Below are 16,200 nucleotides of genomic sequence, written 5' to 3'. Positions count from 1 at the left end.
TCGAAGGACTGGTTCTCCCTTACTTTAGAACCCACCAGTCACACAAGTAGCATGCCACGCCCAGCCAGAGGATGGTCGCACAGAAGTAACGTCGGGGAATGATTCAGCGCTTATTCTGAAGTATGTAATACGACACGTACTCCATCACAATTCACCCGCTGATCTTTTACTCCCACAAGTCGGGGAATTAACAACTCTGTAAAGATATGCTGTGTATCAATCGCCACTCATCATTCATCAAGAGAAAAGCTTCTACTCTGTACGACTCGATAGATTAATACCAATCAGGACCAACTTGCCATCCAATACATAACACGGTACTGTACCTAGGTACTACGGGGATCCACTATATAATGTTGCATTAGCTCCCGTTGTGGGGTACACTGATACCACGTAAGGCTATATATGTGGGTCCTTTCAATAATGCAAATTAAGATCCTTTGCCACATTTGTACATCGTACGAAGTATTCATATCTTCATATCTTATGTACCTATGTAATGTATGAATAATCTAGGTACCTGAGTTTACACCCATCTCAAATATGAATATAACGAGTGATTACTACAGTATTCCCCTTATCTAGGCCAGACTTAAAATAGTGATCCCTTTACTGAGCGTATGAAGATTCAAGACTATCCCCAACGTGGAGCGCAGGGTCCGACTCAAAGTTTACCCTCTTCTCGGCGTACGAGGATTTCTCCGAGCTTCCAATATGCAGCAATGGGTCAGCCTCAAAGTTAGCCCTCTTCTCAGCGTACGAGGACTTCTCCGAGCTTCCAATATGCAGCAATGGGTCGGCCTCAAAGTTAGCCCTCTTCTCGGCATATGAGGACTGATCCGAATCCCCAACTTGTAGTGATGGGTCGGCCTCAAACGTCTCCCGCTTAGTCGCGTATGATGAGTCGTCGGGGGTTCCGATGGTGAGTGAGGGATCGGCCTCGAAGTCTAATGAAGTCAGCATCTGCTACTAGTGATCATTTATAATCTAGGGGGCATACTATTAGGCTTCGGCGCCGGAGCAGCGATCGCGATCGCGGCGATTAGTGAGAGCAGAATGAAGCTCTTCATGATGAAGGGTTAAGTGTCTAGGTTGAGTAGTTGCTGGAAGTGGCAAGGGTAGATTCACTCGAAATAATCCGTAAGGAACAAGTAGCACGGATTCTGATGATGGTTGAAGTGGGAAATTAATCGAAATGGCATTTAGGATAACACCTCATTTATACCATTTCTATACCTCATCAGTCTTGTATTGTTCGGTAGTTACCATACCCGCTAGTTCATAAGGCTGAACCAAGGAGAAAGTCCCATCCCCGCTCCCCACGGGCGAAATCGCGACGGGGACTCATAAACTTGCAGATCCCTCACTGCGTAGCGGAGAACTACACATTAGGCCGGCTTACATGTGGAGAGCAAGACCTAACCGACTCCGTTGAGGGTTCACTTTGAGTTAATAGTTCGAAATATAAATTTTGGGAGTTGCAGTGCCCTGGCCAACCTAACCTATGAGGTAGGTCGGTCCCGATCATCGCATCATCTCGTGAGCTACAACGCATATGCTGTGCCCCCACCCACGGTTTCCTTCTGGTTAAACCTATCCCACGTAAGCAGAGGTGGGCTTGTAAGCTTCGGGGAGATATGCTTCGTAGAGATATGAATGGGTATCATCACGTCATCAATACAAGTATTCTACTATCAAACTATCTTCGCAACGATGGACGGCAAATACTCATGATATAGACCCAAAAGAATTACTCGATCACTACCGGCAGGATCCTCAAGGGAAAAGATCCCAAGCCCAAGATTTGAGCATATAACATATCACTGCAGATGCAAGCAGATATAGTGTAAGCAGATGCGGGGAATTCAACCGACTCCAAATCTTTTATAGACGATCCATCGCAAGATTGTACCTAGATCCACATTCAATACCTGCAATACTAAGCAATACTAAAACACCTTGACTGCAGCGAATGATAACAAAGTCCGCTCCTCCTAGGACGAGTATCATCGTGCGAGGTTCAAGCTTGGAATCTCTATCCATAAGTGCTTATGGAAAACTTCACCAACACTTTTACCACTATCCAACTACTTATTCACCCCATCGGGTGGCTCTTCTAAATCCCATTACTACCAACTCATATCTCAATATCACTCGAGACCATGCCTCTAAGATTTGCTTATCGCCCCCTTTCGGGCTCTTCCTTGGACTCTCCTTCAGCAGCATCCGCTGATGATAAAGAAGAGGGATACGTCGAATGCAAGCATTGCACAACACGTAACCGGACTCGGAGGAACCATTGGATTGCTCATACTGTGAGCTTGGTTGCTATTATCATTCTATCGATCCTTTTGATACGATCCTATGATGGTGCCCTCATAGCTGCAAGATGTTGGGACATGCATAATTACTACTGTAAGTACCCAGAGTCTCCTCCCATCCTACCTCTGTCACATGTTAGCGATTAAAACTTACAACTTCTCATCAGCCCCTGTCAACAAGGCCTTGAATACTCAGCCCTACATCACGGTCCGGTTCAACGGGTCACTCTGGTATGAGTCCCCCTTCAAAGGTCCACCAACCCCAGCCGTTGAAGAGGCTTGGCACTCAATTATGCAATATGGGATGATCGCCGTGTCCGCGTCAGACTATGAGAAAGTCAATCACTCAACCCGTACCGCAGTCCGGTTTCCTGAAGAAGCTGGGGGTGGATACATGGTGACGACAGTCGGAACACATCAACTTCATTGTCTACATTTCCTCTGGCAAGACCATCATCGTACTTATTTCCCGGACGTTTTACACAAGGTTCAAGATGTTCCAGAGCTATATGAGCGGCATTTTGAACATTGTGTAGACTACATCAGGCAGAGTATTATGTGTAACTTCGACACAGGTTTGGTGACGTATGATTGGGTCTTGGAGCATCAAAATCCGACTCCTAATTCTAATGCCATGCACATGTGTGTGAATTGGGATGCGGCGCAAGAGTGGTTGAGGGACAGAGCAGTTGAAATCCCGGATGGGTTCAAATGGAAGCAGCCAGAGGGACAGGAAAGTCTACCATGGAATCCTTGATAGAAGTTAAAATATGGGGGGTAGAGATTTGAGAAATGATAGGTTGTCGGTAACGGCCGAGTGCATGCGGTGAGAATGCTGAACAACCTCGCTAGAAGGCGAACGAGCCACAACATAAAGGGCTAAGGCTAGAACGAATATCTTGACGAATCATCTTCATAGTTCATAGCCCCCAAATTCAATAAACAATATGATCCGCAGTACTCTCGAGACCTTCCTACTTGGCAGTGTTGGACGACTTCACAACGCATCTGACAAATAAACATTTCCTCAAGTCAATCACCCGCAACGGCCCGAATAGAAAAAAAGCATTCCATATTTTTTTCATAGTTTCATTCGTAGGGGGTTAAGGACCAGAAACGAAATACCAATGATTGCGCTGTCGAAAATAGAACCTGCTGAGGCGAGCAACAGAACTTATACCAAACGTACTGCAACGTCGGGCTGGTAAACCAACTCGATTTGCGACCGCATAACAGGTATGTATTACTTGCATAGAGCATGGAGCGGAATGCAAACCGGAGTCGAATACCCGAGTCTAAAGGCGGGAGTGGCTTGACAAGGCTTTTTTAAAAGGAGATGATCGTGCACATGCACGTAAGATCAAGGCTCCATTGGCTCGACATACATATCACGCCCAACCATATTGTAACGGCTCTCGGTACCAGCTTCTCTGCTTCTTTGGCCTGTGCAAATGTTCCCTGCTCGCTATGTATGTATGTATGTACCATAGCGGAGGTCTGGGGGTACAGAGAACCATTCCAAAAATATGAAACTATTCCATGTATAGAAACTATTCTATATAATGGAAACAACGGAATCAGCTTAGTGCATTCCAACATCGTGGAATGATTCCAAAATGCGGAATAGTTTCGTAAAATAGAACGATTTTGCTATTCACGTGATTTTCACGTGAAAAAGTGGGGTAAAAGTAAAAAAAGTCAAAAAAATTAGAAAGACTGGTCCTCGAACCCACAGCTCCTGCGTTTGTGTAACCAACCCCACAATTAATTATAAGGTTTAAAGTTTTAACGTTTGAGCTAATGGGACGAGGTGGCCAATCTCATCGAATTATTTCGGAATGGAACTTCTTTCGATTTTAAGCCTTATAACCTTTACTTCGGAAAAGGTAAAATTTTAACAGAGAGAAAAAAAAAATTTTATAAAAATTTCGAAAATTTTTTTTTATTTTTTTCTAAGTCAAAAGTCGGGCAATCGTTCCCATTTTGGGAACGATTGTATGGGATGGAATGGTTTTACGGTTGTAGAACGGTTTTTGTAAAATAAGATTTTAAAAGTGGGTCAAAGACCCACTATTCTCAAATTCTGACCAATCAGAGCCCTTAAAACCCAAAAACGTTGCGCCGTACGGAACCATTCCAGTTTTAGAATCATTCTCCCAAACCCCCTTCCTCCGCTATGGTATGTATGTACAGTATGAAGCCCACATTACCACATTGCCACCATAGCAATGCCACTCGTTTGTCTTAGACTTGCAGGCTTGCTATCATAGAAATGGATGACCATAAGATAACCGGAAACATGATTCAGTTCCGTTACATCGCAGACAACAATGGTACACAAATGTCCAGCAGCGCATGATGCTCCAACGATACTTCGTTCCAAGTATCTAACTCATGCATCCCGCAAGAATCATATCCTCGCCTACTATTACGGCATGCGGAAGGACATGCAGTAAGCTTAATCGCGACGATGTGTACCAGATCCAACGGGAGGAACCGCAAACAGGCAGAGCCCGCGCAGTTTTATGTATACATTAGCCTCCTAGCCCACGCGGATGATCCACTACATAGGTAACAAGGATTCAAATACTTCGGATCGAGACGGCGGAGGATTTATATGTTACATCTTAGAGGCGCATTCGTGAATCCTTCGAATACCGACCCATTAATTAATTTGATGGAAAGATGAAGAAGTCCGCCACTTCCACTGCTACCCTATAAAACTAAAACCAGTGCATCTGCAAACCGCCTACATGTACATACGTAGCCGCCCGTGATGATAGCCATGTTCGAAGAAATCTATTGGAAAGTGTGGCAGGTTCTCGTATGCGATACGATCAATGTGGCGTTTTATACCTACATGAAGGTCACCAAGACAGTAGACCGACCATCTTATGAGCTCGGGAGATATCGTTGTGGCTTCGGTGACTTCTTGGCGGATTTCACCCCCTCATCATAATATCGATACGGCCAAGATATCCGGGAGATCTCGATTCTACTAGAGAAGAGGAACCTAAAAATATCCTGCAAGACATATTATCGGTAGATGCATACGGAAACGATTTAGGGATAGGCTAGGCACTCGGTGGGCTTACGATGTCCAAGTAATTCAGACAATCATTTGGATCGAGTCTTCGATGTAGCTAATTTCGTATAGTGGCGACAGTTATCCATGTACGAAATTTGACACGAGCAAGTTTTATCTAGAGCGTTCGTTGATTCTATCTGCTATTTACTAATGAGTCTAGTCTCTACCTAAGTAAGGGTGAATGAAAGAAGGGTGCGCCATCGTGGATGCATGCAAGATCGTTGACACATACCTTTTTTAAGTAGAAAGGCTTCTTAAAACTCTACTGCAAGCACATGGAATTAGAAGCGGGCAAAGAAAAAAGAAAAAAGCAAAAAGCTCAGTCCCAGGTTCGAATCCCCTCGGATAGGGGCAGAGGATTCGAACCCGAGACCTACGAAAAACCGGCTTCGTTAGGCATCTGCTGTCAAGTCACGTTCTTTAGGAAGAACGGTTCAGCATAAGACACCACAGTGGGGTTTTCTCTAACCTCAAGTCGCCCAGGCGAGGGGCGTCGGTTGAGGGTTTGTCTGCAATTAGGATATATAACCTTCACTTTGGGGTAGGTACTTGGGCAGGTGTATCTCGTTGCCTAGGTTTCTGCCACCTGAGAGATCAGGTGCTAGGCAACGAGGAGGGAGTTTCACGACACTAGCTCGCCTTACAGATGGCAAGGGTTGCTACGGGTCGGAAATCGCATTGAATCTTTTTGCTGTAACTGCACGAGGCTTCAGGTAACTGGCGGCGATATTCGCGAGGCTACGTGCAGAGTGTCTCCATCGTGAATAAAGGTAGGCAGCGTTAAACTCTAAAACAATATTAAGATGGGATTTCGCGATATCACTGCTGCATTATCATACATGTCTTGATAATATCCCTTCATGTTTGGATAAAAATAGGTAACTAGTGAAATTCACTTAAGTTGATAGCCTACCTTAAGCCTTATTATTTATATAGTATTAGCTAATTGTAGTTGGACTAATCTAAATATCACGTAGAGTAAGGCCACTTATGTAAGTTACAGAATGTTTATCTTACTAGAAGAAGTTCAAAGCTAAGTATATAGTTCCTATATAGATCAAATATCGGTAGATACAAAGAGATAATCGACGGTATAAGGCATATTTCACTGTGAAAATCATCGTTGGGAAGTGGTCAATACCAGGGGCGGTTAAATTGGAACGTAGTCTATGAGAGAGCTGTTCAACGGCGATGAATTAAGTAATGGTAGTGATAAATCCGGAAAGGCAGCGAACCGGAATACTATGTTTTTAAGATGTACAGTGGCCACCCTTTAGTTTTCTATTAGGGTGCCCGTCTTTCGGGTTGTTTTCTTTGGAAATCGAACGTCCAATTATTACTAAAATAATACTGAAATTGGCTCAACTCCCAACATACCCCTATCTTGTCAGCATACCAACAAGCTTTCACTGCCTAGACAGATGCCAAAACCCTACTGACATTGACCGTCATAATGACCCCCCTTCCGTCTCTTGATTATCCAAGTTATAGGCTTCACGTATAGCATAGGACCCATTGCCTTAGGTACTCTGTAGATACCGATTCTACGGCACTTTTGCGAGATTATATCCAACTCTACCAACAAACCAGACATTCCCTTGATATGCACACAGAGCACGGGAACTTTCGCATGCCTTCTCGCTAAAACCTTAGTGTTAAAATCGGGTTCAAGGTAGTCGCCCATAGAGATCTTGCTCCATCCACTTCTCCTAATGTTCTTTTGTCTCTCGGCCCATCGATTATATTCTTCGAACCGGGATCCGTACCGGCCAAAGTAGCAATCAGTGCCCTTGAAGGGACGGGACAATCTCCTTCTAATTTCTCGTAAATTTTCCAAATATGTCTAGAAGGATAGATAGAAAACTTCAGGATCTCTAATACATTCACAAGTCTCTTCAGGGCTTGGATTTAAGTTAGATTTATTGCCAGTTACCTCCCGCATGTGGGTGTAGATCTCGAGTTCGGCTTGGCTAGTCCGGCCCATGGAAGAACGGTAAGATCCTGTTGGACAAGAAATATCTTTTGTATACATGCGTTCAGGATTTGGGATCGATCTGATTCTGCGATGTTTTGTGAAGACAACGTAGACACCCGTTCAACCTTTACTACGCATCCGGTAGCAGCCCAGGACTAGGACGAGGCACCTATGAATAGTGTTGTGAAGAGGCTGGGGGGGCCTAGGTTCAAAAAAATTTAAATAGGGGATCATCCCGCCAGAGCCGGATTATGGGCCGAACGTCCAACAAACTTTCGTGCGTTCCATCCACGGTGCATGAGGGTTGTTAAAGGATATCGGACTGGTCTGGTGCGTCCAAGAATATAACATAACGTAGAACTAATTTCGTTCTAACATCAAACTTCCATGACTGTTTCGTAACTTCTCAAAGCCTTGCAGAAGGCCGAGTTACATACTGAGCAAAAGTTGTGCCTGGACTCGCATCAGCGAATCCTATTTCATAGTCGCTTGACTGTTGCCCTGATGGAGATATGTTCGTTAAAGTGAGTTGAGAGCAACTTGGATCTTGTCCGTAACTTACTTCCCGCATCAGTCATGTCTCTTAAAAGGTAGACATACGAGAGCCTAATCGACGATGCAACAAATCTAATGTCAAGATAGTCCTCTACGATCTACTGAGTAGGTAGCTTTTATGTATGTGTCTTTTGACTACGCCCAGGGAGAATATTGACTCATACACGTATTGTCTACGTGTAGTACTAAAATAGATATACATATCCACGTCGGCTACTTACTTTGGTCTGACTGAGCAAAGATAAGACATTAGAGAGCTAAGATGAAAATAAAATATCCTAAGATGTTAGATATAGAAAAAGCTACAACAGTTTTAATAACACTATGTTCATATATAACACTAAAATAGATGGCATATACCTAAGTAGTTTGCAGATAGTCACAACGTTCAATATATCTTGATAGATCTGCAGAGGGTAAAGTGTATGGTCTTATACCTTATCATCGGCGGCACGCGCGATAAGGGGGGCTAACCTTACTGGACGACTTCAACTTACTCCTATCGCCTCGGCGGGGAAGATTGCATCACATATATGTATATGCCCAGCTTGTCCTTGCATTATTGAGAACATCTCCTTACCTAACTGACCTACACATTCAACCTGATAGGTCCCCGGATTGTTTTATAGTTATTATCTCCTAACTCGCACACCTTATCTTCTCTGCCGCCGCTAGTGACGCAGCCGAGAACGGTCATGAGCAACGAGCCTACATGGTCGTCGGCCTCAAACCCGAGATATCTCCTGTCTCAAGCTTTCTCGTCCAATTTCCTCAGTTAGGTTGCTACATTTCTGGTTTAGCTTAGTTGGCTCAAAATTAGCTTCATCGTCGTAGAATAAGACACGGCCGAGAACGGTAGAAATGGACAAACGCCCTGTCTTATATATATATCTAGATATTCGGCTTCTTCTTTTGGACCCAGTGCTTCCAATCTAGAATTGCGAAGTGAATTGGACGTCGGTTTCGATTCAAATCATCTGCAGTCTCTACGATGTTTGGCCAGGAGGATGAGCAGGTATGTGGGCAAACCAGCCAGGACTACAAGAGCTTGTGGGGGTTGAGTAGTGACTGCGCTTCTACGACCAAGGCATACTGGGGTAGGCTCTCTTCCCAAGACCATTTCAAAGAATCTATCTATGCTGGCATACTCGCGCTCGTGTTATTATCCACGATCTTAGTGTATATAATTCGGAGACAGAGGCTCAGCAAGCAAAGCACGCGCCCGTCTACGCCAACTACACCAGGACTTGAGAAGGCGGCATCGAAGAGAAGCAATACTCAAGGCCGCGAATTGGGTAAATGGATTCCATCGGACTTCCGCATGCCGAAGCCAGACCCATATCCAGATTGGTCAGTCGAGCACACGAAACCGCTTCCGTACAGGCCGTTTCGGTACGGCCCCAAATACAACGTAACCATGGGACTCCGCTCGCTTAAACATGTCGATTGGATTGAGCTTGATAACCACTTCCCACGGTACCACGCGGACAAGGCACGGCGTATCGAGGAGCGTGGCCATAAGTGCTGTAGGACAGCGCCCGAGGCGTATCCCGCTGCGGTAGAACTTCTTGAAGATCTAGTTGACTACCTGCCGGCGCGGTACCCGTCGCTGTACAAGCGGACGGATGTCGGGATTGACAACCTCTGGTCCGGCGAAAGCTTTGATATCGTAACGCGGCCATTGGCAGAGGACCCGATGCAAATATCGGCCCGGCTAGTACAAGACGACCTAGCGATCATGATCGAGAAGCCGGATGGCCAGTACTACCTTCTAGCAGGTGCAGTCTTGCTGCCAGGATTTTGGCGACTAGAAGACAAGTACGGTATGACGCTGCCGGAGATCCACACGTCTGGGGATGTACCGCAGTTCCGGGAGAAGTTAGAGAAGGGCATGTTAAACTTCTTCCGACGACTGCGGCCGGATGAGATGGTGGCGCGTAACAACTACTTCATGCAAGTGGACGACGATCTGGGATGGTCTTGGAGTATCGGATCAGAAGACGCGCCAGAGGCGAGTTGGAACACAGCAGAGAAGAACCGCGCTGTTGAGCACCATTACTTTCGCTCTGAAAGGCAGACGCTGCGACGGCTGCCGCGGACGGGGGGCGTGGTATTCACAATCCGAACATACTTCCACCCGATCACGGAGATCGCTGAGGAGGATTACGTGCCAGGGCGGTTGGCGAGCGCGATAAGGAGCTGGGGGGATGATGTGAGTCGGTATAAGGGGAAGGAAAGGTACGGAGAAGTGCTACTAGAGTACTTGGACAAGAAGCATGAGGAGCAGATAGCGAGGGGCTTGGACCTCAGTCGCGAAGACGAAGTTCGAGCATATCCATACTGAGGACTAGTTGCCCTAGGTATCTTAGTCCTATTATATCTAAACCAATTATTTAGCAATGAGAAAGAATTTGGATTTATCGTAATCGAAGTCGGGCTTGAATCTGCGAGGTTATGCTTCAGAGTCTTAGGTCTTAGTGTAGACGAACAGGTCGTTTATAAGAATAACTTCGTAACTTGGAAGTCTATGCAATAATCGGTGTCGCATAGAAATGACAGCATATCGGAAGAACGCAGCCCCCTGCCGCCGCTACACAAGCTGCAGCTGCAGATTGTCCTTTGCGCAGGTGCATGTGGCTTCTACCTATCCGCCGCCATCCCGCTACTACTGTAGCTTCAACCGAGCTTCAACTACAAACGCATATACAACTATTACGAGCATAACATCGAGCTCGAACTCGACAATAGCCATGTTCAATTGACCTGATACCTCCCTCCTATCGTATACGCCTAAATAGAGAAATAACCATAACCCGCCCCGAATGGAGTCAGCGCCGCCTCAGCAGGGCGTGCTGAGCTGGCGCCTCAGCTCGCATCCCATCACACTGCTAACCTTTCTCACGTTCCGCATCTGTAAGTCGGCGATCTTTTATACGTTTTACCTTGGATATATATATATATATAGCGAAATACAGCAAAATAAAATAAGTGACGCTAACCTAAGACTTCCCACCCAGCATCGCTCCTCGTATACCTCTTCGGCGTCATCTTCACGGATAACATGGTGCTCATCTTCATCATCACGATCCTGCTACTAGCTGCCGACTTCTACTACCTCAAGAACATCGCCGGCCGGCGACTAGTCGGGCTGCGCTGGTGGAACGAGGTCGACCCCTCCACGGGCGACAGCCGCTGGGTCTTCGAGAGCAGCGATCCGGCGGTTCGCACTATTAACGCCACCGACAGTCGCTTCTTCTGGCTCGCCATCTACGCGCAACCCGTGCTCTGGGTCGCTCTGGCCATCTTGGCCTTTGTGCGCCTTAAGTTCATGTGGTTACCCCTTGTTGGTATGTCTCTCGTGGCGGAATGATAGTGAAGAAGAAAGGAACGGAAAGAAAGCTGACAACTAGTTAAACAGCCATCGCGCTCTCCCTGACCATCACCAACTCCCTCGCCTTCTCGCGCTGCGACAAGTTCAGCCAGGCCTCTAATATTGCCGGCAGCGCTCTCTACTCGGGCAACTTCGCAGGCAACCTCGCGAGCAATATGGTCGGCCGCTTCTTCACCTTTGGCCGTTCATGATCCGCCATTCTACACATAACCCAGGGAGTCGAAGCTATTGAAGGGGAAAAGAAAGGAAAAGGCCTACTTAAACATCTTTGATACCAGTTTGAAGGGCGTCAGGTATTCTACTACTTATCATGGTGTATTTCTGTCTATTTTTAGCAAGCTTCGGGACAAGAGCCTGATGTAATACTATGATATTTATGACTTGATGAAATTTGCAAATCTAGCGATGTCTGCGAAGAGATTCACAAGTACTGTTTGTCTGTTAATAATATGAGACCGCTATGGGCTACGCAGGAAGTTAACTCCAGCCTTCCACGGTTGCAGTCGAGAGGATAGATGCTATACTGTTGGACCCTCTCTCATTTTATGTTGTCCAATATGAGAGATTAACTAAGTTACTGTTATATTCAGGGTTCCTATCGTATCGACCATATTAACATCTACGTCGTTGCATCTACTTGTGTCGCACAAGCGTAACCACGGCTCAAAAGGAGGCTAATCACGTGGCAATATATACAACCTCCCAACACCCAAAGCCATTCATATCCCCAATTACGATCCTATAAACAGTTAAATAGTCCAATAGATCCGTATATAAGGTAGGTATATATATACAAGCCAGTTAGACTTGAAGCTTTCACACCAGCTCACTACCTATCTTAACCCTCACGGAACGGACATATTACATCGTTCCTCAGTTCAGTCCCCACGAAAAGCCCATCCCTTCTACTTGCTACACGGGGTATATAGGAGTAACGAAAGTATGAAGTCATATATACGCGTAAGGGGGTAATTTTCCTTGCTCTTCCTCCTGGTCCTACGTATTCTCACATCCACCACATACACATAAAATTAGCATGATATAAGACCCATTAGAACTCCCACATCGCTTGAAAAACATCAGGGGCTGTTAATAACATCACTACGCTATTGCTGTTTGCCGCTGTCACGGTTGGTGCGCCGCGCGGCTATTTCGTCCTGCGTCCTCGATCGCCGCGTCTAGGTGTCGCTCCTCTTCCTCCAGCCTTCGGATCTCTTCCTCCGTCATACCTTCTTCGATCAGATGCGCGTAGCGGGACTGGAACGGAGGTGTTGTTGTACTGGGGCGACCGGCGGACGCTAGGTCTGACTGGCTATTCGTAGCAAACGCCGCGCCCGGAGGCAATGGCGGTGAAGGCGCACGGTCCGAATAGGGCGCATAAGACGCGTCGTCAGGGCGCACTATACTGTCGCGTTGGTCGTGTAAGCGTCCGCTATGATCAGGCGGGAATGTTGAGCGTGGTGATGATTCCGATATATTAGCCACCTCTTTATCCGCGATCATAGCGTGCGAACCTGAGGCCGCCGTGTAATCTGTGCCACCAACGCGCTCGCCGCTGTTGCGACGCCGTAGACAAAAGAACCATACCAAGGCCACAACAAGAATGATAACCACGACGGCACAGCCTACCGCGATACCTACAATAGCGCCGGTACTTAGTCCTCGATGTCCGAGAGACGCCTCCGAAGCCTGTTGAACAGAAGTTTCGGCAGCGGGCGTTGCCGTAACCGTCGACACCCCGGAACTTTCTGGGTTACTCGAAGATCCCTCGATATCCTCCTGAAATGCTGGACTTGACTCCTTTCCGGTATTTTTAATAAGACGGCTGGCCTCGTCGTATCCTTGGCTGTAGGTAACGGCAAGGACAGGACTGTAACTAGTACCACTAGATGTGGTATTCTCCCATTGAATCTCGTAGTATAAAGGCTGCATAAGGTTATCGCCGTAGGTAAGCGTAAGATCGCCCGTAAGCATAAGAGTCAAGCTTTCATTAGTTGCTGTTCCATTTTATTAGTATTACGCAGTTAAGGCGACGGACAAGTCTTGTAGCATACCCGGGAAAAAGCTAGGTGGAAACTGGTCTTGTCTTTCTGCTACTAGCTGTCCATCCAAGAAAGAGCCCGCCGTAGTACCTGTCTGGCTCGTGCCGCTCATCTTTCCCATCGCAACGGTAATCTTATCCTTAAACCGCTTTAGGTAGATAGCACTAACGTTCAACTCGCTGATACCTTGCCCCTTACTGAAATATATGATCTGGTCCGTTCCTTGCGGCTTATAAATGGCGGGCGTCGGAAGATTCTGCACTTGAATTACTGAGTTCGGGGAAGACCCTATCGTCGCCGTTCCCGTCCCGCCGGTCGGAGCCGACATAGCTCCACCGGTAGTACGAGAAGCATCGTCTTCCGCTCCCACCAACCCTACTAAAGAGGCCAGGATCCCGAATCTCGAGGCATCGAGCCGCATCGTCGTGTGAGCAAATATCGGGATATCGTTGTCATAAAACTCCCAGAAGCCCAGATACCCAAATCTCAGCACATATCCAACATCAAGGGTATCTCAACCAAGTGCGCTCGCCTTCGTATGTATGAATCTTTGTTGCACCAATGATACAGCCGGAAACTTGGTTGAAAGCACTAAGCAAGATCCAAATCGAAGAAACGATAGGAAAGACGAGGAAAATCGTCCGGGCGTGAGAGGAAGGAAAGGAAAGTAAGAGGAGCAGGGGGGCCTGTCAGCTCTCAGCTGTGCCCGCTAGGGAATGGATGAAGATGTGCGGGTCCGGGTCTACCTATTGTTACAAGTGCACCAACCATGTTTAGCATGCAGTAAGCCAATGGACATCAGACTGCGCCTCTAAAACCAACTAGTTCATAGGATGGATGGCACCATCAGTTACGAGCCCATAGAGATTAACGCCATCCCACGAGATCTCCTTGCTTTTTGACATACGCAGGACGCTTCTACGTGTGTAGATATTGCAAGACACACGTACATACGGTATATGGCCGGCTACTATTGCCTGCCTTATGAGGCCGCACCCCGGTTTTGCCCAGCCCGCTAGGCTATTTCTTAGGAATGCCCCAAGGAATCATGCCAATGCCCTAAAAACCACAGCTCGACCATGCTAAATACGACCGAGTTCCCGGACAGGCTGAAGACTTTGTGCCTTACTCGGTGAGCCTAGAGAGCCACGATAAGCCGTTCTTTGCCGATGATGATATACGATGCCATGACGCGTGCCTATTCTCGGCCAAATTCTGCGGTGGTGGATGATAATATATCCTCAGATAGATAGCAGACCCTGGGGGTAATGCATAAAGGCCGTCGTATCAACTGCTAATGCTGTAGTAGGCAAGTAGGGTGAGCATTGTAGAAGGGTCATACCACCTCGAAACAGGGACGTCTACAGTACATTAAACAAAATCCGATGGACAATAGCGCTCTGCGGTGAAGGAACATAGCGGCTAGGTAAATGGGACCTTTTTGGAGATCGCGGGATCCGCACCCTGAGCCAACATGATTTTCATGATTGGTTCAGCCCTTGCTGACAGCGTTACCCGTCTGACGACAGGGTTCATTAAGGTGAAGGGGTCTAGATCCTTTGAGACTAGGATTAAAATTCGAGGCAAGTGTCTAAGCAGCCAACGTGTTGAAAAACGACCTTTAGCATAGGTAGCTGATGAAAAATATTAAAACAGAAGATGACATCGTATTTCATAGATTGGTATTTCGACCTAGTTGGTCAGTTTTTCTTTTACCAACCCGGGGTATCTCGTCATCGGCGGTAAGAGGTATGTATGTAGTGTATCTTCGCTCCCACAGTCCCGTTCAGAAACGAAGTTTGGTCTCAATTTAATAAAGATGAACTTTGCACAGTCAGACGAAAACCGGGGCTGAGCCAGAAATAACAAAGATTAGACTGCGGCTGATCAACCCCTTGGTCCCCTTGGTTAGGTTTAGCGTCTTTTAGCGCCTCGACGCCTCGACATAGGGTGTAACGTAGGTACACTATCGCAGCAGCACCGTTACATAGTCCCCCTTAGTGGAGTAAATGCAGCCTATTACTTAAGCCATCGGTGCAAAAATAGCAATGCCGTCTACGGATCCGTACGTACTTACGGTCCCCGCCGTTGCCTATTGGGGTATCAATATTGTCCCTAAAGGCCTGATACCTTCCCACATTCTTTCGATAACTTCCTGACAATTTAGGTTTTTCGCGTCTCACTACATATTTTTCACTACATATGCCATATTAAACCCATGTGGTCGCCAAATGCCACCAACCTTTGTGCGACGGAAAACGCCAAGTTTAAGCCGCGAAGAACATCTTCTTTTTCCGACCCTCCGTTCGCATGTGCAAACAGGAATATAGTTATGTATAACTTTAGCAATAACATAACATCACTTAACTACATCTCTATAAAATATCTTGTTTAGAATTGTACAACTATGTACTTGTACCAATACTGTTTTGTCAGGTAAGATCCAGAAACTACATGTACATAGTGCTTAACGTACGTAATGCTGCATCTAAATTGACCTGTTACATTGTGTTACATTATTACAACTTCAGCGTAAGTTTAAACGTGAGCTAGCCCGCATGTGTAAGCTAAAGAGAGCTCTCGGGTCAGCACGGTTTAATAACCACTCAAAGATCTTACGAAGGGGTATGATTAGACACTATGTACGGGGGTAGTAGAATAGCTGACAGCACAAAGAATAGCACATCCGCTTATAAACCTGCGCTCGGGACCTAAGAGAAATAGTGATGTAAATCGTAGAGATTAAGAGTCCAGTATGACTCCAATGTAAGAGTTAATTATTCGACGATAACTGCCTCCTTGAATAATTAAACCAAGAGCATAAGAAG

At 46.4% G+C, this 16,200-nt stretch overlaps 5 protein-coding genes across 5 annotated transcripts; 3 read left to right on the top strand and 2 right to left on the bottom strand.

Moving 5' to 3' along the window:
• Positions 1-609: 609 nt before the first annotated feature.
• On the bottom strand, positions 610-1,070 carry F4817DRAFT_311790 (uncharacterized protein; the record flags this gene model as incomplete). The annotated part of the gene is made up of 2 exons (XM_049300041.1): positions 610-947; positions 1,001-1,070. 2 exons carry the CDS (start codon positions 1,068-1,070, stop codon positions 610-612), a joined length of 408 nt encoding a protein of 135 aa, XP_049163265.1.
• Positions 1,071-1,928: 858 nt separating this feature from the next.
• On the top strand, positions 1,929-3,251 carry F4817DRAFT_134105 (uncharacterized protein). Its single transcript, XM_049297781.1, has 2 exons — positions 1,929-2,415; positions 2,489-3,251. The coding sequence occupies exons 1-2, from the start codon at positions 2,163-2,165 to the stop codon at positions 3,076-3,078; spliced, it is 843 nt and encodes a 280-aa protein (XP_049163264.1). The 5' UTR covers positions 1,929-2,162; the 3' UTR covers positions 3,079-3,251.
• A 5,074-nt stretch (positions 3,252-8,325) lies between these two features.
• On the top strand, positions 8,326-10,422 carry F4817DRAFT_324821 (uncharacterized protein). Its single transcript, XM_049301686.1, has one exon. It carries the CDS (start codon positions 8,931-8,933, stop codon positions 10,281-10,283), a length of 1,353 nt encoding a protein of 450 aa, XP_049163263.1. The 5' UTR covers positions 8,326-8,930; the 3' UTR covers positions 10,284-10,422.
• A 126-nt stretch (positions 10,423-10,548) lies between these two features.
• F4817DRAFT_134018 (DUF846-domain-containing protein) lies at positions 10,549-11,963 on the top strand. The gene is made up of 3 exons (XM_049297780.1): positions 10,549-10,852; positions 10,957-11,286; positions 11,358-11,963. The coding sequence occupies exons 1-3, from the start codon at positions 10,762-10,764 to the stop codon at positions 11,519-11,521; spliced, it is 585 nt and encodes a 194-aa protein (XP_049163262.1). The 5' UTR covers positions 10,549-10,761; the 3' UTR covers positions 11,522-11,963.
• Positions 11,883-14,401, bottom strand: F4817DRAFT_134015 (uncharacterized protein). Its single transcript, XM_049297779.1, has 2 exons — positions 13,385-14,401; positions 11,883-13,327 (listed from the first exon to the last, which is right to left on the bottom strand). Exons 1-2 carry the CDS (start codon positions 13,791-13,793, stop codon positions 12,456-12,458), a joined length of 1,281 nt encoding a protein of 426 aa, XP_049163261.1. The 5' UTR covers positions 13,794-14,401; the 3' UTR covers positions 11,883-12,455.
• Between the last annotated feature and the right edge of the window lie 1,799 nt (positions 14,402-16,200).

This window comes from Daldinia loculata (genome assembly GCF_022478755.1).
Source record: "Daldinia loculata strain CBS 113971 unplaced genomic scaffold F4817scaffold_3, whole genome shotgun sequence".
In the NCBI taxonomy this organism is placed as follows: domain Eukaryota; kingdom Fungi; phylum Ascomycota; class Sordariomycetes; order Xylariales; family Hypoxylaceae; genus Daldinia; species Daldinia loculata.
The sequence above is the reverse complement of the archived record's forward strand: the minus strand, read 5'-3'. Positions and strand labels throughout refer to the sequence as shown.